At 43.8% G+C, this 24,883-nt stretch overlaps 1 protein-coding gene and 1 non-coding gene across 8 annotated transcripts in view; both read right to left on the bottom strand.

Moving 5' to 3' along the window:
* The window catches only part of DENND5B (DENN domain containing 5B), a 208,206-nt gene extending 186,671 nt beyond the window's left edge, over nucleotides 1-21,535 (bottom strand). For 2 of the 7 annotated variants that reach the window (XM_031000834.3, XM_031000835.3), the window contains exon 1: nucleotides 21,057-21,522. In XM_031000834.3, coding sequence (XP_030856694.1) covers nucleotides 21,057-21,183 — 127 coding nt within the window. In that variant the 5' untranslated portion in view covers nucleotides 21,184-21,522. Of the gene's footprint in view, nucleotides 1-20,354; nucleotides 20,821-21,056 lie in introns of those variants that run through there. The other 5 variants (XM_031000836.3, XM_055357940.2, XM_055357942.2 and 2 more) reach the window with 5 other exon arrangements.
* Nucleotides 21,536-24,459: 2,924 nt separating this feature from the next.
* Nucleotides 24,460-24,574, bottom strand: LOC115930393 (U5 spliceosomal RNA). The gene has a single exon (XR_004067018.1). It is a non-coding gene; the product is annotated as a U5 spliceosomal RNA (small nuclear RNA).
* Between the last annotated feature and the right edge of the window lie 309 nt (nucleotides 24,575-24,883).

Below are 24,883 nucleotides of genomic sequence, written 5' to 3'. Positions count from 1 at the left end.
AACGTGGTGAACCCTGCCTCTACTTAAAACACACAAAAAAATTAGCCGAGTATGGTGGTACATGCCTGTGATTCCAGCTACTCAAGAAGCTGAGGCAGTAGGATAGCTTGAGCCCAGGAGGCAGAGGTTGCAGTGAGCCATGATTGTGTCACTGCATTCCAGCCTGGGCAACAGAGTGAGACTCTGTCTCAAAAAATAACAGTTAAGAGCCACTGCCAGTCACAGTACACAGTACTTAGGAACAACTAAAATTCATCTCAATTCAACTCATTCTAAAAAATTACCAAAAAATGGCCTGGTGCGATGGCTCACGCCTGTAATCCCAACACTTTAGGAGGCTGAGGCAGGCAGATCAAAAGGTCAGGAGATCGAGACCATCCTGGCTAACACGATGAAACCCCATCTCTACTAAAAATACAAAAAATTAGCTGGGCATGGTGGCGGGTGCCTGTAATCCCAGCTACTCAGGAGGCTGAGGCAGGAGAATCACTGGAACCCGGGAGGTGGAGGTTGCAGTGAGCCGAGATCGCCAACACTGCACTCCAGCCTGGGTGACAGAGCAATACTCCATCTCAAAAACAAACAAACAAAAAAACCAAGAGAAAAAAATTATAAGCAATATATCTCCAGATAAGAACTAATCAAAATTCTCTTTTTTTTTTTTTAAGAGACGGAGTCTCACTCTGTTGCCCAGGCTGGAGTGCAGTGGCACGACTTTGGCTCACTGCAAGCTCCACCTCCTGGGTTCACCCACCATTCTCCTGCCTCAGCCTCCCGAGTGGCTGAGACTACAGGCGCCTGCCACCACACCCGGCTAATTTTTGTATTTTTAGTAGAGACAGGGTTTTACCATGTTAGCCAGGATGGTCTCGATCTCCTGACCTCATGATCCACCCACCTCGGCCTCCCAAAGTGCTGGGATTACAGGCGTGAGCCACTGCACCCGGCCAAAATTCTCTTTAAAAAAAAAAAAAAAAAGTTTTCTTTTTCTGGAGTTTGGTTTCATTTACTCAAAAAGATTTTAGTAATTTTTTTTGGCACTGTCATTATTAACAAAAATCATATTCATTTTCAGTAAATTGATAAGTTTAAAGAAAATGAGAAATGCACACCTGTCCTTGCAGAAGTTTTCCCAATTACTGTAACTGTCCCTTCTTAGGTTATACCTTCTTAGGTTATCTCAAGGTCTTTGGTTGGTTGACTGGTCTAAACATTTGAAACTCACAGGTAGGTTTTGGCAGGAAACTCATTTACAGAAAGGGTGAGAAATGTTACCTCCCTTACAGCAACACAAACTGGGAATTTTAAAAGCAACAAAAGCCAAAACATAATAAGACAATCAAAAGATTGTCCCTGTTATCATTCTGCTGCATGAAAAGGGAAACTGCAAGCATTCTCTGCATTCTCGGCTGCAAGTGCCAGCACTGATCATGAAATGTTTACATAGCCCTTACTATGGGAGACAGGAATGGAGCTGTGAAGGACAAGTGTCAGATCTGCTGCTGCTGCTTCAAGACTCAGCCTCCCTGAAACATCACTCTTTCTTAGCAACCTGCAGGGAGACAACCAGATTTTTCCATCAGAGGTTTCTTATACCGTCTAAACATATTTCCATTCTACGTGACAACACACAAATCGGACCAGTAAGATAGAGATCAAGAGTTTATCTTGTCACTGAGTTGCCTCTTCTGCTAACTAGCTTCTTCCTGTCTTCCCATCTTATTTGTCACTAGTGTTTTCCCCTTTCCATAGAAAAAAAATTTTAATAGATTATTTTAGCATTAAGCAACTGAGTGAGATTCAAAGCTACTCTTTCTTTTCTCATTTCACTTTAATTACTAATTGTAGAAAGGATTTGGGTTTAAAAAAAAAAAGTTGCAAGAACTACGGATTTAATTTCTATCTCTCAAAAGTAAACACCTGAATTAGAAAACTCCATTTTATCCATTCACTCTTTCTTTTTTAGAAAAATAATTTAAAAGCCACAATTTTTTTTTTTTTTTTTGAGACAGAGTTTCACTCTTATTGCCCAGGCTGGAGTGCCATGGCACGTTCTCAGCTCACTGCAACCTCCACCTCTCGGGTTCAAGCGATTCTCCTGCCTCAACCTCCTCAGCAGCTGGGGAGCCACCACGCCCGGCTAATTTTTGTGTATTTTTAGTAGAGACAGGGTTTCACCATGTTGGCCAGGCTGGTCTCAAACTCCTGACCTCAGGTGATCTGCCCGCTTTGACCTCCTAAAGTGCTGGGATTACAGGCAAGAGCCACCGTACCCAGCCAAAAGCTACAATTTTTTAAAAGCACATATTGCCAGGCCAGGCGCAGTGGCTCATGCCTGTAATCTCAGCACTTTGGGAGGCCAACGCGGGTGGATCATGTGAGGTCAAGAGCTCAAGACCAGCCTGACCAACATGGAAAAACCCCATCCCAACTAAAAATACAAAATTAGCCAGGTGTGGTGGCACATGCCTGTAATCCCAGCTACTTGGGAGGCTGAAGCAGGAGAATCCCTTGAACCCAGGAGGTGGAGGTTGTGGTGAGCCGAGATCACACCATTGCACTCCAGCCTGGGCAACAAGAGCGAAACTCTGTCTCAAAAAAACTCTGTCTCAAAAAAAAAAAAAAAAAAAGGCACATAAAGCACATATTGCCTTTTGTTATTTCAAACCAATCATTTTATTTACCCTCACTCATTGTTAAGTAGCAAGAATGCCCCACGTAAACCAAAGTCCTACAGCTTCATTGTTACAAATCTTTCTGATGGTGCGTAAAACAGACATTCCTCAGAAAGTCCTATTAAAAATGTCTGAAACAGAGCAAATGCTTAATTTTCTGGATAATCTTGAAGACAGGATGTAAAACAATAACAAAATAAATATCAAATCCCCAAGCCCTTATTTTTGTCACTAATTTTACTCTTTCTCAAAAAAAAAAAAAAACTCACGAGTTATTAACACATAGCCAATGAAATCAGTCTCCTTTTCTCTGTCCTTGTTTCTCTTCCTACTCTATTTTAGGCATCTGAAAAAGTATCTAAATGGTGTTATCTAAAAAGTGCTTATTATAAGAAGGTTAAAGCACTGATTCTCTCTGAAAAAAACCTCCTGCTCTTGTATGACACCCTCTAATTCTGGATTTTAACTTCTCATACCTGGAGACAACAAATAGGGAATAAACAGTTGAATCTCTCTTGGATTTCCTTATCCTAGAAAGCTCTAATTGTTAGCCTCTCCCAAAACATACCATTTTCGAAAACATAATTAAATAGATTTGGGGGACAGGAAAGCATTAAGGAAGAAAAAGACTTTTTAAAGAAAAAATATTTACGAAACTCATGCCAATTAAATCTGAATGTTCTCTTTAATTCTAAGAGCATCTTTTAAAGGAGCTTAAAGCTTTATATGTTGCTGTGTAAGGAAACCTGAGCAGACTGGAGAAAAGCTCAAAGGCCTACCTATAATCTCATCACAAAGCGACAGGGTCAAAAGGCAGAGGTCAGGGAACAGGGTACAAAATAGTTCCCACACTTGAAAGAAAACTGTATCTCATTAGTTCAGAGACATTAAAAAATATTCAATTGTGTTACTAAAATGACAATTTATACTTTAAGTCCCAAGGCAAATTTGAATATTATGAAATAATGTACTTTTAAGAGCAAAAAATGTAAGAAGTTACCTCTTCTACATTTGAAAAAAACACCAATCTCTCGCTCACACGTATACCAGTGCTTCAACTGTCCCTCAAAGACTGATGTTCAGATAAAAGCTGTCACCTGATCTATTCAACAGAGTTCAATAAGGCACCGAAATAAATACTGAATGTGCATACACGTCAACAGACATTTCGTATCTGGGCCTCTGCCCCATAATGATTCAACAAGGTATGTCTACTTCATGGCCTTACGTTCACACTCAGAAAAAGCTAAATTTTTACTCTTGCTTAGAGATTTCCATTCCAGGGAAAAGTGAATGTAATTTCGTTCAATGTTCATTAAGTAGGCTCAACACTTGTGCAAGAGACTCTTATAACGACTCCATGATTCTTCAATGGACAATTAAATCTACAGAAGCTCTGGGGTCTAGGGCATTTGCTGGCTATCCCTCTACCACTTCTCCTACTCTAACCACAAATTTTGTGTTCTAAGTGGCAGAGAGGGTGATAGAGGTATCAAAGAGATAAAGAGAATTCTGGCCAGGCACCGTGGTGCACGCCATTAGTCCCAGCTATCCCAGGAGGCTGAGGCAGGAAGATCCCTTGAGCCCAGGAGGTTGAGGCTGTAGTGAGCTATAATGGCCTGTTAATAGCCACTGTGCTCCAGTGTGGGCAACAAAGGGAGACTCTTTATCTCTTAAAAAAAAAAAAAAAAGGCACAGTGGCTCATGCCTGAAATCCCAACAGTGGGAGGCCAAGGTGGAAGAACCATTTGAGGCAAGGACCATCTGAGACCAGCCTGGACAACATGGTGAGATCTTGTCTCTACAAAAAATAAAAAAAAAAATTAGCCAGGTGTGGTGGCATGTGCCTGTGGTCCCAGCTACTCGGAAGGCTGCGGCAAGAGAACCACTTGAGCCCAGGAGATCGAGGCTGCAGTGAGCTGTGATCGCGCCACTGCACTCCAGCATGGGTGAGAGAGTGAGACCCTGTCTCTAAAAAATAATAATAATAATAATAATTTAAAAGGGAGGTGGCCAGGCGCGGTGGCTCCCTGTAATCCCAGCACTTTGGGAGGCCAAGGCGGGTGGAGCTCTTGAAGTCAGGAGTTCGAGACCAACCTGGGCAACACAGCAAAACCCTGTCTCTACTAAAAATACAAAAGTTAGCTGGGCATGCTGGTGCATGCCTGTAGTCCCAGCTACTCGAGAGGCTGAGGCAGAAGAATCGCTTGAACCTGGGAGGCGGAGGTTGCAGTGAGCTGAGATTGCGTCACCGCACTCCAGCCTGGGCGACAGAGCAAGACTCTGTCTCAAAATAAAAAATAAAATAATAAAAGGGAGGTGGAGGGGGAATTTTGGAATCACCAGTATGGTTCTTAAGTTTTTGTTTTCTACCAACTTCTATCCTCTCCATACACTCAATACTTTAATTATTTCCCCATTGGCCCCATCCACCAGAAACAAGATGATTTACAAGTGGTTCACTGTAAACGAGTCCTGTCAGTCCTTCACTATGAAGAATATGCAAGATTTTACATTCTAGTACACACAGCTTTCACATATTTAATTAAAATCAGATTGTAGCTAGAGCTGCCAATGAAAAAATGAAGCACTGCCAGACAGGAGTGAGAATGACCAAACGAAATAACCTATTTTCACATAGTCACCTCAAGGGTACCAATGCCTGTGTTTTAACTGTGAAATCACAGTCATTGTTCTAGTGAACCATGGCACAAAACAAGTTAAGTCCAGTGTGAAAGTTCATTTTCCTGTAGCTGAGCAAGAATATTTTGAAATCCTGACAAAAGTTTATTTATTAAGAAAATACATACACTTGAGATAGGAAACAGTTTTAAACAATCTGTTATCTTGTTACCCCAGCCATTTACATTTCCTTAAAAGTTAGAGTTGAAGTTGAGGATAACTTAACCTAAAAATAGAAAACACTGTGGTTCTAAAAGTAAATCACCTACAAGCTTTAAACCTATAACCAGCCGTAAATTCCTACTGCTCAATGTATTCTTATTAAAGTTAGTATCTCATTCTCATAGAATTCCAATTGATAATGTTGGTGCTGATTCTTGTAACAAAGGAGGACTTCTACATCAGGGAATTACGTAAGAGTAGATTGTGACTACCCACTTCCCCCTTCAAAAGCAAGTCACATCTCTGCCCAAAGGAAACAATTCCTTTTTGCTGTTTTAGTCCTGATCTACAGCAATAAAAAATTGATATAAATTTAATATCTAGAAAGAATATCCTTAGACTAGCAGATTGTCCCTGTTTTCTCAAAGGACCACAAGAGAAGGAAGAGGAAGAAAACTGAACAGATACTGGAAATAAAAGGTACTAAATCTGAAAAGATGTGAGATATAAGAAATTGCCCAGTTTCAGGCTGGAGGTGGTGGCTCACACCTGTAATTCCAGCACTTTGGGAGGCCCAGGCAGGATAGCTTGAGTCCAGGAGTTCGAGACAGCCTGGGCAACACAGTGTGACCCCACGTCTACAAAAAAATTTAAAAATTAACCAGGCACATAGCAGGGCACGGTGGTACATGCCTGTAATATCAGCTACTTGGGAGGCTGAGGCATGAGAATTACTTGAACACGGGAGGCGGAGGTTGCAGTGAGCCAAGATCACGCCACTGCACTCCAGCCTGGGCGACAGAGCAAGACTGTCTCAAAAAACAGAAAGAAAGAAAGAAAAAAGTTAACTAGGCATGGTGGCACGTGCCTGTAGTCCCAGCTACTAAAGAGGCTGAAGTGGAAGGACTGCCTGAGCCTGGGAGGTTGAGGTTACAGTGAGCTATGACTGTGCCACTGCACTCCAGCCCGTGTGACAGAGCAAGGCTCTGTCTCCAAAAAAAAAAAAAGAAGAATGAGGCCACGCACAGGGGCTCACACCTGTAATCCCAGCATTTTAAGAGGCCAAGGTGAGTGGATCATTTGAGGTCAGGAGTTCCAGACCAGCCTGGCCAACATGGTGAAACTCTGTCTCTACTAAAAAATACAAAAATTAGCCAAGCGTAGTGGCAGACGCCTGTAATCCCAGCTAATCGGGAGGCTGAGGCATCAGAATCGCTTGAACCCGGGAGACAGAGTGTGTTGCAGTGAGCCGTGATCATGCCACTGCACTCCAGCCTGGGAGACAGAGCAACACACCATCTCAAAAAAAAGTAATAATAATGAAAGATAAGAAAGAGACAGAGAAAAGAGAGAAAGAAAAGAAAAAAGAAAAAAAGAAATTTCCCAGTTTCTGCTAGAAATGAAGGAAACTGGAGGATTCAGACAGACATTTCCAAGAGTTTTTTCAGGCCAGGCGTGGTGGCTCACACCTATAATTCCAGCACTTTTGTAGGATGAGGAGGGAGGATTACTTGAAGTCAGGAGTTCAAGACCAGCTTGAGCAATAAAGCAAGAACCCATCTCTACAAAAAAAAAAAAATGTTTTTTTTAATTAGCTGGTCATGGTGGCGCACAGCTGTGGTCTCGGCTTCTCAGGAGGTTGAGGCAGGAGGATCACTTGAGCCCAGGAGTTTGGGAGATCAAGCCTGCAGTGAGCTATGATCACACCACTGCACTCCAGCCTGGGCAGCAGAGTGAGACCTTATTTCTAAAAAAAAAAGAGCGAGCTTTTTCACTATAAGGTTTTACATAATGATACAAGAACTTTTTTGTCAAAAGAATATTTCTTCTTCTACAGGTTTTTCTCAAAAAGGGACAACCAAAAGAGCAATAAGAGGTGGCATCATGAGGACCAAGGTGAAAATAAGGGTGATCTTTGAAGAAGGGATTAGAGAAAAAAGTACAAAAGCCTGGTCTATGAGCAATCTTGTGTCAAGCTGTACTGAGGAATTAAGATGATGAGAAATTTACTTAATTTACATTATCACTTCTACATTGATGTTTTCTCAAACTATAGGATAATTTCCTGTTTAAATAAATGACAGAGTATGTTGTACTAGAAAAGAGGAAGAGAAGGGAGGGGCAAGAAAATATAGTCTACAAAGCAGAAACCTGGATTCTCCAGGCATGGACAAGAAAAAATTAAGCAAAATTAAGTGGATTTTCATCAGAAGGTCTCTGGGAATCTATAAAAATAGATTTAAACTTAAAAATATTTAAACTTAAAAATATCTTTAGGCCAGGCGCGGTGGCTCACGCCTGTAATCCCAGCACTTTGGGAGGCTGAGGCAGGCAGATCACGAGGTCAGGAGATCGAGACCTTCCTGGCTAACATGGTGAAACCTCGTCTCTACTAAAAAATACAAAAAATTAGCCAGGTGTGGTGGCGGGCGCCTGTAGTCCCAGCTACTCAGGAGGCTGAGACAGGAGAACGGCGTGAACCTGGGAGGCAGAGCTTGCAGTGAGCTGAGATTGCGCCACCGCACTCCAGCCTGGGCGACAGAACGAGACTCTGTCTCAAAAAAAAAAAAAAAAAAAAAAAAAAAAACTTTAAACTTGGTTTCACAGTTTAAAATCTAGAGGTCCACAAACTATATTTAAGGATTCAGCACTTCAGTCTTTACAGCAGGATTGAATGAAAAAATTCTACAGGGTCCAGTGCAGTGGCTCACGCCTGGAATCCTAAGCACTTTAGGAGGCCGAGGCAGACTGATAGCTTGAGCTCTGGAGTTCGAGACCAGCTTTGGCAACATAGTGAAACCCCATCTCTACAAAAAATACAAAAATTAGCCAGGCGTGGTAGCACACACACCTATAGTCCCAGCTATTTGGGGGACTGAGGCAGGAGTACTGCGTAAGCCCGGAAAGTGGAGACTGAAGTGGGCCAAGATCAGGCCACTGCACTCCAGCCTGGGGGACAAAGTGGGACGCTGTCTCAAAAAAAAAAAAAAAAAATTCTACAACCCTAACATTATTAACTCCATCACATTTTTGTTTGTTCGTCTTTAGCTCACATCACCTTTTGGATCATTTTTTATTGTAATTTATAAATACTCTTTCCAAAACGCTGTCACATTGTATAATTGAGAAAAGTATCTAGAAACAATCCAGATCAGCAAAAGTGTTGAGGCACACACTCCCATGGGTGTCCTCAGATAATGCACAAAATAGTTTTCTAGAGGAAAGTAAAGCAAACAGACTGGCTACTTCTGCAGTGATATTCCTAAAAGGCTTTATTAATATGTGGAAACTATTCATAGCTCATCAGTAACGGTAGCTTACCAGTAGCATAAAATAGATTTCCCATTATGTATCGGGCTATGCACAATTACTGGTTTGATGCATATAATGCCACCTTTCTCTCCCACCCAGTAAAAGCATACAGGAATGGAACTGAATAAAAATAACATCATTAGAGGGAAGACCTTGAATCCATTCCACTTATTTTAACATATATATCATAACCTCAGTATGTCTACTACTGTTAATAATTACTTGTGACCTAGCTCATGAACGGTAGGCCCATTAATGTGTCACCACCCAGCAGTTGAGGACAGCTGGTCTGAAGGACTCAGAGGGGCAGCAGGGCGTAGGAAAAAAGGCTAGTTTGCAGCCAGACAGCCTGGGATGGAATCCGAGCTATGGCCTTTCCTGTCTTTGGGCAACTCACTGAATGTCATCCTTCTCATCTATCAAATGAGAAAAGTCATATTTTCAAGTTATTGTGAGAATTAGCATTTATAAATCACCAACCACAGTTCATGCCTCATAAATGTTAGCTATTTTCGTAGCATCATAGAATAAGGGTGACTTCCTGGGATTACTTCTGACTTAATAATGCTAGCACATATCTTTGAAAGTCATTTAAATAAAGCATTATTTCAAAATTAGCTTTCTGCATGAGTGATATACACAAGTTTCTAACAGAAAAATAAAAGATAACCCAAGAAACCCATGTTAGTAAAAATAGTTACAAGAGTTAATTTCAAATAAAGTTAGTAAAGTCATAGATTCTTGGAAAAGGTGCAGAACATCTGAGAAAGCTAATCTTCCGGCCTCTTCTATCCTCAGGATGTGCTGTCTCAGCAGCAGATGAAATACTAATACTTTCATTCCTAGAATTCTCAGTTCTTACCTCCTCACACTCAACCAGCCAACGCTGCATTTTGTTTAAAAAGTAATGGAGGCCAGGCGCAGTGGCTCATGCCTGTAATCCCAGCACTTTGGGTAGCCGAGGGGGGTGATCACCTGAAGCCAGGAGTTTGAAGCCAGCCTGGCCAACAAGCTGAAACCCCTTCTCTACTAAAAATACAAAAATGAGCCAGGCTTGGTGGCGAGTGCCTGTAGTCCCAGCTACTTGGGAGGCTGAGGCAGGAGAATCACTTGAACCCAGGAGGCAGATACTGCGGTGAGGCGAGATTGCGCCACTGCACTCTAGCCTGGGTTTATTTATTTATTTATTTATTTTTTTGAGACACAGCGAGATTCTGAGAAAGAAAAGAAAAGGAGAAAGAAAGAGTGAGAGAAAGAGGGAAGGGGAGGGGAGGGGAGGGAAGGGAGAGAGGGAGGAAGAGAGGAAGGAAGGAAGGAGGGAGGGAGGGAAGAGAGAAGGGAGAAGAGTAATGGGGAAAGACAGTCCCATTCCAAAAATTTTTGGAATCTCTGGCCAAGAGGACCTTACATGGTGCCATCTTAAAAAGTCAAGCCTTAGGTAGAACAGTGCATTGTAAAGCACAATACGAGAGTATAAACAGAAAAAATATATATATAAATATATATATATAGGATTAAACTTTATTGAAACAAAGAGAACTGTACTGACTGACGTGCCCAAAGCTGATGTAGGTGCCATGAAGAACAAATCTGTAAATGCAGTTTCCTAAGATATTCCTTTAAAACCACAACTGAAGCTACAAGTGCTCTTTAGTACAACCACTTTCTGAAATTTCATAAATACTGCCCATCATTTACATGCTCATCACTTGGCACTAGTTTATAAATAAATAAGACATGTTTGCTTAAAAAAAAATCAAAGCCTTGTTGGTACCTGCATGCTTGCTTGCATATACCTGGTAAAAATGGTTAATTTTATTTACCGTATCTTATTTGAAGAGGGAAGGAATAGGCTAATACATTTTATAGTTGAAAGAAATTTTATTAGCCCTTCACAAAGCTGTTAGATACCTTTTTTTAGAAATCATTTATCCATTATCTTGCTTTTTCATCAATCTCAAGCTTCTCATTTTTAAGGAAACTCTAGCTTCCATTTTACGGTTTTTATTTATTTTATTTTATTTTATTTTTAATTTTTGAGACAGGGTCTCACTCTGTTAACCAGGCTGGAGTGCAGTAGCACAATCTCAGCTCACTGCAACCTTGACATCCTGGGTTCAAGCGATTCTCGTGCCTCAGCCTCCCGAGTAGCTGGGATTACAGGCAAACACCACCACGCCCAGCTAATTTTTGTATTTCTAGTAGAGACGGAGTTCCGCCATGTTGGTGAGCATGCTCACAAACTCCTGACTTCAAGTGATCCACCTGTCTCGGCCACCCAAAGTGCTGGGATTATAGGGCTAAGCCACCGTGCCTGGCCCATTTCAGAGTTTTTAAAATCCACACATAGGCCAGGCATAGTGGCTCACCCCTGTAATCCCAGCACTTTGAGAGGCCAAGATGGGCGGATCCCTCGAGCCCAGGAGTTCAAGACCACCCTGGGCAACACAGACCCCATCTCTACAAAAAAAATTTTTTTAATCAGTCAGGCATAGTGGTGCACACTTACAGTCCAAGCTACTTGGGAGGCTGAGGTAGGAGGATCACTTGAGCCCAGGAGGTTGAGGCTGCAGTGAGCTGTGATTGAAGTATTGCACTCCAGCCTGGACAACAGAGCAAGACCCTGTCTCACTCTTGTTATAAATAAACAAATAAATGTAATATTTATTTGTTATAAACAAATACCTAAAAGTTTGAATCTTATTCTAAATACAAAGGAAGTTATTAGAGAATGTTAAATAGAAAAAAATTATTCTAAGATCTCAATGACTATTATTTGGGAACTGGCAGTATCATCCATACTACAGTAATAATCTAGAGATTAGTACAGTAATTTCAAACAGGAATCCCTGGGTCCTTAAAAGTCCATGTAGATAATAATTGGGAGTCCATTAATTGACATTAAGATTTCAAAATGCTTCTTAAAAATTGTAGCTTTCGGCCAGGCACAGTGGCCTGTAATCCCAGCACTCTGGGAGGCCGAGGCGGGCGGATCACCTGAGGTCGGGAGCCCGAGACCAGCCTGACCAACACGGTGAAACTCCGTCTCTACTAAAAATACAAAAAAAAATTAGAGGGACGTGGTGGCACATGCCTGTAATCCCAGCTATTCGGGAAGCTGAGGCACGTGAATCGCTTGAACCTGGGAGGCGGTGGCTGCGGTGAGCCGAGATCACACCATTGCCCTCCAGCCTGGGCAACAACAGGGAAACTCTGTCTCAAAAAAAAAAAAAAAAAAAAAAAGTAGCTTTCCTGGAAAGGGAACTGTATAAACTAATTGATGTTCTCCCTTTCCTGGTGGCTGATTTTCTAATTACTTAATCGCTCCTCATGTGGTATAGTTATCCCTCAGTATCTGTGTGGGATTGGTTCCAAGACTCCCAGGATGCTCAAGCCCCTTACATAAAATCGTGTAGTATGTACAGATAACATACGCACATTCTCCTGTACACTTTAAGTCACCTCCTGGTTAGTTATAATACTCAGTACGATGCAAATTCCATGTAAATGGTTGTTACGCTGTATTGTTTAGGGAACAATAGCGAGAACAAAAAACACGTACATGTTCAGTACAAATGCAACCACAATTTTTGGTTTTTATTTTTTTTGGAACACTATTTTCAATTTGATGATGGTTTAATCCACAGATGTGGAACCCACACACATGGAGGGCTGACTATACATGTGGTGTGTACTCATCCTCTTGTTCTACGACATTTAGGATTAATTTTTTTTTTAAACAGATAAACTTAGTTTTTTTACTCAAAAACAATTTCAGGCCCCAAGGGTGGTAGTTAGAAATCATTCATCTCATTTAACCCTTTTCAAGACAGACGAGAACACTGATGCCTGCAGCTGTCTTAAGTGACAGGCCAGGACTGGAATCTCAGCTTCTGACTGTGCATTCAGCTCTAACTGCTGTACTCACTGCCCTGCCAGCTATGGTTTCACAAGCATTCATACATTCCTTTAAAAAACTATAAACTCACCTAATGACAAATTATTTATGCTAAGAAATGATAAAACCCAGTAAGAAGAGCAAAGAGGTTTTTTAAAAAGTTAAAAGTGGTATATTTCATAGTAAAAGCCTTTATACAGTAACACCTTATCTTTAAAAATATTCATTGACAAAAGCAAAAATATCGTTAAATATATAATCTTCTAAATCTAAATCTGTGATGAATGAATGAGGAAATGCATGCAAGAGAAATGACTAGTGCTGACCAAAGAAGAAACAAGCTAGGTCAGGTGATAAAGGCCTGCCCGATAGTGTCGCCTTTAATATCGTTCCCATATAGAGGAATAAAAAGATAATTTCATTTGACGATAAGGTTACCCATTTGGGATCTATATTCTGGTAGATTTTACAATCTGTATGATACAGCATATGTTACTAGGGAGACAGCAAATATAGTGGTTATGGGTATGGATGTTATGGGTATGGATGAATTATGTCAGAGAGATCTTCAATCCAGGCTTCTTACTTATTATAGGAACTGAAGTAAAGTATTCGTTCTCTAGACTGTTTCCTCCTGTGTACAAAAGAGAAAACAGGCCAGGCGTGGTGGCTCACGCCTGTAATCCCAGCACTTTGGGAGGCCAAGGTGGGTGGATCACAAGGTCAGGAGTTTTAGATAAGCCTGACCAACATGGTGAAACCCCATCTCTACTAAAAATACAAAAAGTAGCCAGGTGTGGTGGCGTGTGCCTGTAATCCCAGCTACTCAGGAGGCTGAGGCAGGAGAATCGCTTGAACCCGGGAGGCGGAGATTGCAGTGAGGAGAGATGGCACCACTGCACTCCAGCCTGGGCAACAGAGTGAGACTCAGTCTTTTAAAAAAAAAAAAAAAAGAGAGAGAGAAAAGAATGCCTATTTCCTAAGGTTGTTGTCCAGACTGAATGAGAGGTACTGACTATAAAGAATTTAGCACAGTGGCTGGGTGGGGTGGCTCACAACTGTAATCCTAGCACTTTGGGAGGCCGAGGCAGGAGGATCACCTGAGGTCAGGAGTTCAAGACCACCCTGGCCAACATGATGAAATTCCGTCTCTACCAAAAAATACAAAAATTAGCCAGGCATGGTGGCATGCACCTGTAGTCCCAGCTACTTGGGAGGCTGAGGCACGAGAATCACTTAAACCTGGGAGGCAGAGGTTGCAGTGAGCCGAGATCACGCTACTGCACTCCAACCTGGGCAACAGAGCAAGACTGTGTCTGGGAAAAACAAAAACAAACAACAACAACAAGAATTTAGCACAGTGTCTGGCATGTGGAAAGCACTATATAAATGTTAGCTATTTTACTATTTCATCATAGATTCTTATAGGACAGTGGCCATCACTTACGTATGTACTCCAGAATCTGACACACTGTAAGCATTTAACATTAAATAATCCAAAATATAATAGCTAGTTATAGTTTTACCAAAAACAAAATTTAGGTCATTATTAAACAAAAATGCTAAGGATCAGGCATATGGCATGTTTCCTAAAGCGTCCTGTATAGAACCATCTCTACCATTCAGTAAATTATAGAAGAGGAAATTGTTTTCTTCCGTATGAAGCTTTATGGAAATAATGACTAACAATGCATTGTATTCTACATATTTACTTTTATTACTCTGAGAGTATCTGTGACCAACAGTGGAAATACAAGCAAAAGGACGTGCACAGGAATTTTAGGACAGTCTGTCTTAACACCTTAGCAGCAAACAGAACTTGTACTCCTCCAGCTTCCTTTCTCTCTCCCTGTCCCCTTTTCTTTCCCTTTTTCTCCTCCCTCAAAGACACTATGTCTCACCCTCTTCCCCTCCCTTGTCTTCCCAGTTGTCTATGCTGGTGTGTCCTGTATTAACAAAATGGGCCATAAGCCTAAGCCTTGGGGTTATCACAGAGAATTTAGCTTCACTCACTCTTGGGCCAATTTCACTATAAAGAGTTTTATTTCCAGTAGATTTCCAAAATTAAATGATCATTATACCACAGTGTCTTAGTCTGTTTTCGTGTTGCTATAAAGAAAATACCTGAGGCTGGGTAGTCTATAAAGAAATGGCGCAGCCGGGCATGGTGGCTCACTGCCTGTAATCCCAGCACTTTGGGAGGCTAAGGATGGGTGGACTGCTTGAGCTCAGGAGTTGGAGATCAGCTTAGGCAACATCTTTGTAGAGATGGCAAAACCCCATCTCTACAAAAAATACAAAAATTAGCCAGGCATGGTGGCACATGCCTGTGGTCCCAGCTACTAGGGAGACTGAGGTGAAGGACTGCTTGAGCCCAAGGAGATTGAGGCTGCAATGAGCCAAGACTGCACCACTGCACTCCAGCCTGGGTAACAGAGACTCTGTCCCACACCCCCCACCCCCCCTCCCCGAAAAAAAAGAAAGAAAAAGAAAAGAAATAGTTGGCGGCTATACTACGCAAGAGGCATGGCGCCAGCATCTACTTCTGGTGAGAGCTTCAGGCTGCTTCCTCTCATGGCAGAAGGCTAGCCAATTAGAGATCACATAGCAAGAGAGAGGAACGAAGAGGGTAGGGGAGTGGTGCCAGACTCTTTTTAACAACTAGCTCTTGTGGGAACTCATAGAGGGAGAACTCACTCATTACCTCTAGGAGGGCACCAAGCCATTAACGAGGGATCTGCCCCCATAAACCAAATATCTCCCAATAAGCCCCACCTCCAACATTAGGAATCAAATTTCAACATGAGGTTTGGGGACAAAGAGCCAAACTTGCACACAGCAACCAGATCTTGAATCTTCTTTGGCCTCATTAAAATGAAGGCCGATCCCTGTACTACTCCCTCCCCAGCCCCTGAGCTACCCGGGGCAGACCTTCCAAACTCCCAAGAACGTATTGTGAGCCAAGGATGTCAACAAAGCTAACAACTGACACAGTATCAATGGTATTTGGATCACGGCAGCTGCTATCCCAACTAAGCCTATACACCCGGCCACTGTTTTTAAAAAACACACTTCAGCACAGTCTTGACTATGACATTCAGTCTGGAATAAGGGCAATCCTGAAATGCTTGTTGAATGAGTCAAGCTCATCTTTTTTCTGAGTTTAAATAGAATAACTATGGAGCATAGTGGACTGGAAGCACCAGGCACTAGTCAGGTGTCTACTGCTGATCAAATGTAATCTAAGAGGGCCCTTAATCTCTGAGCCTCAGTTTCTTAACCATAAATATGTCTAAGGTCCCTTCAAGAACTAACGTGACATGATATTCTGTCAGTCTTGACTAAATTTTCTGCTTATTTGAATTCAGATCATGGTCTCCACCGTCTCTACGCTCTTTTGAAAACCACACCCAACACAACCAAAGCTAAAAATAGCTAGAGAGAGACACTAAGGAAAAGATCTAAACAAAGTTCTATGGCAGAGATCTCATCCATCAGACTTCGACAACTATTAGGAGGGCTGAATCCAGGCTACCAAGGGAACGCTTTAAGAATATTCTGGTCATCACATAATTTGTAGACTCATGTAAACTTATATTCATTCCCTTATTAAACACTGTGTACTGTATATAAGATACTACGAAAGAGGCAAAGCCCCTTCTCTCTTAGAGGGCTTGTATATTTATTTTACTTAATAAAGGCCTTATCATGTCCTTCATTTTCCCATTGCTCAAAAGATTGACTGCTGTAAATTAAGCCATGTGTATTCCTACAGCCAGGTCTTAAAGGAAATAAAAGCTATAAAATAAGATTTCAAAATGATGTCTGCCTTCCCTGACATCAACTAATTGCACGATTTACCTCCATTTATACCTCCTTTCTTCTACATGCAATGAAGAATCTCGCTTTGAAACCTTTTCCTTATCTTTAATATTTAAAGGGAATTTAAACATTTCTCCCAAAGGATGTTTTGTTCATGGGCAAAGTACCTCTTGAAAATATACAGTGAGTAGGAGAAGCACAAGAACTACGATGTGGTACAGAAAGGACGACAGGTAATATGAGTATATCAGTATATACATGTGGACATCACCATAAAGTTTCTAAGTCCTCCATTTTAAAATATATTTTTATGTATATAGTTAAATTATTTTCAGCTATTAAGAGTTCTACGTATTTGAGATGAAAGAAGTCTCTTCCACTGCTGTTTAAGCTTGGTTTTACTAGGAGGGTCTAAAAACCATTTGAAGCCTTGATAAGTTTTATTATAAGGTCTTAGTCTATTTAACTGTTGTTGTCTTTTATTTCAATGTCCCACCACCTGCAGAGTGTGAATTCTAGGAATACGCATATGTTAAGAAAGTCTATGAAGCAACTGGTAGAATTTATGTTTAATAGAAGTCAATTAAGACCTTCTAGAGGCACGGTGACAACTTGCTAAGAAAGTGTGATGACAGATCAGCTCCAGCAAGGCAAAATAGAAACTTGACTATCATTAACTTTGAAATTAATGCAGCAAAACAGAAACTACCTTCTGGCTAATTTGCCTAACACAGTTTCATGATCCCCAAATGTTGCTCTACGGAAATAGTCAAGAAAATTCTTAGTTGAGAACATGATATGACATTCTCCTGTTTTCCTGCCATGTCACTATCCACACTCCTTAATCTCCTCGGTTGCCTCCTCCTCCTCATCCTCCCCACCTATGCATGCTAGAATGGCCCCAGGGCTCAATCATTTGAGTGTCCTCCTCTCTTTTCTATCTATACTCAACCCTTAAGTAATTTCATGGCTTTAAATTTATACCTACAGTCCAGATCTTCCCCCAAGAGATGTCTTGTCTATGTGACATCTCCATTTGAATGTCTAATGGACACATCAAACTTAATACATCCAAAACTGAACTGATTTCCAGTTTGATTCTCCGTCAGTCTTCCTATTTCAGGAGAGAAGTTTATAATTGTTCAGTCCAAAAATCTTGGAGTCATCTTTGATCACTTTCTTTGAATATGACTACCATATTCATAGAATTCATACATATTCATACAAATCATCAGCAAATCTCGTTGGGCCTACCTTCAACATCTATCTAGAATCTGAGTCCTTCCTGCTACTTCACCAAGCCAACAACTTCTCTCACCACAAATACCTTTTTTTTTTTTTTTTTTTTTTTTTTTGAGACAGAGTCTCCCTCTGTTGCCCAGGCTGGAGTGCAGTGGCACGATCTCAGCTCACTGCAACCTCCATCTCCTGGGTTCAAGCGATTCTCCCGCCTCAGCCTCCGGAGTAACTGGGATATTACAGGCGTGTGCCACCACGCCCAGCTTTTTGTATTTTCAGGTGAGATGTGGTTTCACCATATTGGCCAGGCTGGTCTTGAACTCCTGACCTCAAGTGATCCACCTGCCTCGGCCTTCCAAAGTGCTAGGATTATAGGCGTGAGCCACAGCATCCACATCCAGCCTCTCACCTCAAATACTGAAAGAGCTCCCTAACTGGTCTCTTGCCTCTACCCCTGCCCTGATATAGTTTACCCAACATGGCAGCCACAACAGTCATTTTAGAAGGCACATCAGATCTTGTCATTACTCTGCTCAAAACCTTTCAATACTTTCCCATCTCAGAGTTAAAAGCCTAACAACTGCATGAGGCCCTATACAATCTCCCCTGCCCTTTCTCTTTGATCTTACCTACTACTCTCCCTCTCCCTCAGCTCCAGCCATACTGGACTCCTTGCTGTTACCAGCACAAACTAGGGACTGTCCCACTCAGGGTCTTCGCACTTGCTGTTTCTTCTGCGTGCAATGCTGTGCCCCCAGGTGATCCATCTGGCCTGCTTCCTCACGTCCTTCAAGGCTCTGTTCAAATGTCACCCTCCCTGTGAGGCCTTCCCTAACCATCTTATTTAAAATCACAACCCCACCATCCCACCACTCTGCTGGCATGTCCCTAAATCCACTCCCCTGCTTTATTTTTCCTCATAGCACTTATTAACATCTGGAGAACTATATACAGTTGGCACTTCACGTGGACTCCGCATCCACAGATTCAACCAAGCACAGATTGAAAATGTAGTTAGGCCTACAATGGTTGCATCTGTACTGAACATGTACAGACTTCTTTTCTTGTCATTATTCCCTAAACAATACAGTATAACAACTATTTACATAACATTACAACGTAATAGGTATTATAAGTAATCTAGAGATGACAGAGTGTACAGGAAAATGTTCATAGGTTATATACAAATGCTACAACATTTTATTATAAGAGACTTCAGCATCCGAGGATTTTGGCGTGGGGAACACTCTAGAATCCATCCCCCATGGTTACGGAGAGATGACTGTATTTTCATTATCTCTTTACACTAGAACGTATGCTCCATGATGGCAGGGATTTCTGACTGCTTTCTTCACAGCTGTCCCCAGTGCCTAAAAAACCGACTACAGATAGACGCTTTCAAAACTGCTGGATGAATGATACTGAAATATTACAAGGCAAAATACATTATTACCTGAATACATTAAATATTATGAGAAGCAGAAATCCCAATCACCCACACTTACACAGTTTTGCAAAAAGAGACATCAGAGTTTGTTTCTTAAAAATGCATTAAAGTCTAATTGATGGTTTTGTTAACATCATTCTCTCTGTGCCTAAAGAGTCCTAGGTCACACATAAAAGGTACAGTTTTAGCTTCAGTAGGCAAACGGAAAAGAAAAATACAGGCTTTTTTCCTTTCATCAGTCATCACTGACAGAAGGCCTCCAAGTGACCCTGGTGCCACAAATGTTTAGGATCTTTAGGGGAGAAAGGAGCCTAGAAAAATAACAATATTCCTTTACCAATCTCGAGAAGAATCTCTCCAAATCTCTCTGCAGACATTTTTTCTTCATATCCTTTAACAAAGCCATTCTTAACATGTACATGAAATCTTAGTTGAAGAAACAATGTGATTACATAATTACACATACGGAAAAACCTGGTATTCTATTATCTCTCCAAATTTTTTTTAACTAAAACTAGACTTACAGTTTTTGTTGAAAATGTTTTGTGTTTCTACCTCCGAAGAATATGAAAAAAAGAAAATGTTTTGCTCTGAAGCTGAGTTAAGAAAAAGATAGCCAAGACGTGGGTTGATGGGGACTGTATTTTAAGGCTGAACAGTTTTGTTTACTATTGTTTATTATTTAATATATTCTTCCCAGTCTCCCCACCCCCACCAAAGGAAAAGCGAAAAATTTACGTTAGTGCAATCAATAAGGAATTATTTGTCCAAAGGAAGTTGTTCTGAAAGGCTATGACCTAAGTCTTTAACACTGACACAAAGTTCAGGCGGTTGATGTCACTTCTCTCACCCATTTAACAACAACAACAAATCAAGATTCAGATCCCGCAGAGGCAAGCAGAAAGGAACAGGCGTGAAAAATGAAATCAGTTGTTTCTCCCCGGCCTCCTCTCGACACTGCGCACTCCGCTGCCCTGCCCCCCCCATCGCCCTTTAACGGCCCCTTTTAACGGCGTCGTTTGCCCAGCACAGCCCCGCACTGCGCCATCAAATGAGTCAAGCGGAAGGACCGGTACCCCTCCGGGAAAACCAGGCACTAACACACGGTGCACCCAACTGAATTTAAACTCGGGAACAGTGTAGGCAGTGTCAACAAAGCGCGGTGCTGGGTCCCGAGCGTCCAAAGGTCCCTGCCAGCTCCCAGACGCGGCCAAATCCACAGGATTCCAAAAGGTGACTTGGCCGGCACCGCAGAGCGGCAGGCGGCGCAGAGGGCAGAGTCCGACCGGCCCCCGCCCCGCGCTCGCTCCGCACGGCCACCGGCTCCTCCGCGGACGCTACCCCGGCGGGAGCCGAGCTGAGTCCGACTCCCCCTCTCCCGAAGAGGCCCGAAAGCCGCGTCACGTGCGGGGCCGAAACTTCGCGGCCGGGGCCGGGTGGCTGGCGGGTGGGAGGCAGGCACGGCGGTCGGGGGGCAGCCCGCGCGCCCGGTGAGTCACTGGCCGCCTCCGAGTGCGGCTGCAGGCGAAGGGGCCGGCGCGCCAGGCGGGGACCGTGCCCTTGGGGCCACCCCCGCGCCTGTTATTAATAACCCAGCGCCTGGAGGCGAAAGCCCCGGTGGGCGCAGCCGCAAAGCCCGCACGCGGAATAAATAACAATGTCATTAAATCGCGCCCGAGCGCCAGTTCGGCCAGAAAGCGGCGGGAGGGCGCCACCGGGAGCTGACTTTGTCTGGAGCCTGCACCCCGCCTCCCGCGCGTCCCCACAGCGTCCCCCGCGCCCCTGAGGGGACTGAGCGCCGCCGCAGCCCTGGCCTTACCCGCCAGCTCGTCAGGCTCCAGCCCGCTGTCCGCGTCGATCCCGCACAGCACGAAGTAGTGCGCGAAGCGGCAGGCGGCCGGGGAGGAGCCCGAGCCCGGGCCGGGCGCCGCGCCGCTCCCGCTCATCCCGGCCGCGCTGCTCCAGGGGCCGCCGCCGCCACCGCCCGGGAAGGCTTTCTGCGGAGGCTGCCACCACCGCTCCGGTTCTGGTCCGTGCGCCCGCCCTAGGGCGACACTGGCGCTCCCATGGCCGCGCAGCCGCCTCTCGCCGCCGCAGCCTGCCTCCTCGCTCGACGCGGGGGAAGCGGCCGCGGGCTCGCGCGCGGCGGGTCCGGAGCCCGGCCGGGTGGGGGAGGGGCGCGGGGGGAGTGTCGGCCTGAGAGGCCCTCGCCGCCGCAGCTGCGCTCGCGAGCTGAAGAGCCGCCGTGTCTGGCGCCCGCGGGTCAGCTGAGCGGCGCTCGGGCTGTGGGAGCGCGGGGCGGGCGGGGGCGCCGGGGCTCGGCGCGTGCGACGGAGAGGGGTGGGGGGCGCGCTCGCGAGGGACGCGCTCGCGAGGTACGGAGGCGCGCGCTTCTACCGTGCGCGCGCGCCCAGCGGGCTCGGAGGCCAAGCCTGGCGTGGGGCCGCATTCGTGCCCACTGGCCCGGGCTGCGGCATCGAGGGCGGCCCTGCACACACCCGTCCTCGCCCTGGCCAGCCGATAAGAGGGCTAGCCTCAGTGTGGGGGTCTGTCTTCTAAAGGGGTTGTCACCCATCCTTATTTCTTTTAATGCAGCTTTGGGGAAGGTGAACAGCCGCTCTGAGATCATTTCGCATAACGGTCTGAACCATCGTCTTTTAAACTGTGACCTGTGTGGGGGTGCCTGTCTCACTTTAAGGTCCTCCGTTCCCCCAGCCGTCACCCCATTTACAGGCCATCCTTAGTGACTTAGTGACAAGTCAACCGTGAGGGGGGAAAAAACACAACTCAATACCCACAAAGCGTTGAGACTTCTAGAAGGAGTGCAGTCACCAACCCCCGCCTTCTGTCATTTATCCTGACATTTTCCAGGTCAGTGTAAATAGCCATGGCGCTCCAGTTCCGCAGCCCTGTACCCATCCGATGTTATCGGCTCTCCCCACAAGTAACAATCGGAGGCTAAAGCAACAGGAATTAGACCATGAACTCTGCTCCTCCCAAAGGCACGGCTTTCTTGCCCTGCTCAGCTCTGTCTTTTGCCTTCTCGGAAGGAACTCGACAACCAGTTCTTTTTCCTTTGAAAGAAAACTGGCTGGGCTCAGTGGCTCACGCCTGTAATTTACTCAACACTTTGGGAAGCCCAGGTAGGAAGATCACATGAGACCAGGAGTTCAAGACCAGCCTGGGCAATAGAGGGAGCCTCTGTCTCCATCTGAGTAAAAAAGTAAAATTTATTTATTTAAAAAATAATTTTTTTAAGAGACAGGGTCTCACTATATTGACCAGGCTGCTCTCAAACTCCTGGGCTCAAGTGATCCTCCCGCCTTGGCCCCTCAATGTGCTAGGATTACAGGCATAAGCCACTGTGCCCGGCCATGTGAGTAAAAATAAAATTTAAAAGATAGAAAACTGAATCCAATTCATCTCCACATGGCAACCCCTTCCAGACCACTCCCTGCTTTCTTCTTTGGGGATTTGGGGTATCTACCACTAGACATACAAGCAAACCTTCCAGAGAGGTTGCCTGAGAGAACCTCGATTATTTGACTGAATAATGTTCTTCCTAGAAGATACATGTGCATGCATACCATCATTTAATGTAGCTTGTATCTTCACTTTCTTTCTTCAATTTTGAAATGAAAGAGGCTGGCCATGGTGGCTGAGGCCTGTAATCCCAGCACTTTGAGAGGCCAAGGCAGGAGGAGCATTTCAGTCCAGGAATTCAAGACCAACCTGGGCAAAATAGTGAGAGACCCTGTCTCTATAAAAATAAAATGAGGCCGGGTGCAGTGCCTCAAGCCTGTAATCCCAGCACTTTCGGAGGCCAAGGCGAGAGGCTCACTTGAGGTCAGGAGTTTGAGACAAGCCTGGCCAACATGGTGAAACTCCGTCTCTACTAAAAAAAAAAAAAAAAAATCAATAAAATAATAATTAGTAAAATATAAGAAAATATAAGAAGAATTGGCCGGGTGCAGTGGCTCATGTCTGTAATCCCAGAACTTTGGGAGGCCAAGGCGGGTGGATCACGAGGTCAGGAGACCGAGACCATCTTGGCCAACATGGTGAAGCCCTGTCTCTACTAAAAATACAAAAAATTAGCCAGTGTGGTGGCACGCACGTGTGGTCCCAGCTACTCGGGAGGCTGAGGCAGGAGAATCACTTGAACCTGGGAGGTGGAGATTAGAGTGAGCCAAGATTGCGCCACTGCACTCCAGCCTGGCCAACAGAGTAAGACTGTCTCAAAAAAAATAAGAAAAGAAAAGAAAATACAAGAAGAATCAAGAAATCAGGGTGAGCCACAGTCTGGGTAATTGACCTTTAGGTCATGTTGCACCCTGTACTTCTTCAAAAACACTTGTAATGGCTTTTCTGTGTCTTCTTAGCTGTGTTGTAAACTCCACAGAGCAAGAGTTGGACTCTGGTTCTTCACTTTTCTGGTATCTAGCAGAACTCTGGTCCTATTTAACCCCTCAATTTATATTTGAGTGTTGAAAGAAGAGTGGTTATCTAGGTGATAACAGGTTGTTGATTCTACTAGAAAAATACACAAACTTTAATATCTGTAACATTTTTTAAAAAATAAGTTCTGGGCTGGGCATGGTGGCTCACACCTGTAATCCGAGCACTTTGGGAGGCCGAGGCAGGTGGATCACATGAGGTCGGGAGTTCGAGACCAGCCTGATCCACATGGTGAAGCCCCGTCTGTACTAAAAATACAAAAATTAGCCAGGTGTGGTGGTGCACACCTGTAATCCCAGCTACTTGGGAGGCTGAGGCACGAGAATCACTTGAACCCGGGAGGCAGAGGTTGCAGTGAGCCAAGATCATGCCACTGCACTCCAGGTGACAGAGTGAGACTCTGTCTCAAAAAATAGTAATAAAATAAAGATTAAAAAATAAATAAAAATAAAAATAAGCTCCACATATGCAAGGCCTCAAAACTTGGTCAGGCCAGGTACGGTGGCTCACGCCTGTAATCCCAGCACTTTGGGAGGCCGAAGGGGGCAGATCACCTGAGGTCAGGAGTTCAAGACCAGACTGGCCAACGTGGTGAAACCCTGTCTCTATTAGAAATACAAAAATTAGCCTGGCATGGTGGTGAGTGCCTGTAGTCCCAACTACTTGGGGGGCTGTGACAGAAGAATGGCTTGAACCCAAGAGGCAGAGGTTGCAGTGAGCCAAGATCGCACCACTGCACTCCAGCCTGGGCAACAGAGCAAAACTCCGTCTCAAACAAAACAAAACAAAACTTAGTCAAAAACTCAGAATTGTTCCCTTCCACAGAAATCTTTAGTAAAAGACAAAAGACGTATACGATCTGAAGAGAAACCAGAGTATAAACCTAATTGTGAACACTTTAATTACTCTTATGCAATATTGCTTTTCCTCACGTAGAAAGTACTGAAATGCATGACATTTCATTAGTAAGGAAGGAAGTGCCAGGTATCAGTTTCTCCTATCTTCGGTGGTAACTTCTTACAGAATGTTTGTTAGATTCCAAGAGAATCAAACAAACACAGTAAAGAAACTGATTTACCGTTTGCACTAGCCAAGGCACGTCATTTTTTTAAAAAATTTGAACAGTAACTGATTTATGAGTTTGTAAGCCCCACATTAATATTTTTAAGGTTAAAAAAATTGAATCAC

This window comes from Gorilla gorilla, chromosome 10, assembly GCF_029281585.2.
Source record: "Gorilla gorilla gorilla isolate KB3781 chromosome 10, NHGRI_mGorGor1-v2.1_pri, whole genome shotgun sequence".
Classification (NCBI taxonomy): domain Eukaryota; kingdom Metazoa; phylum Chordata; class Mammalia; order Primates; family Hominidae; genus Gorilla; species Gorilla gorilla.
The sequence above is the reverse complement of the archived record's forward strand: the minus strand, read 5'-3'. Positions and strand labels throughout refer to the sequence as shown.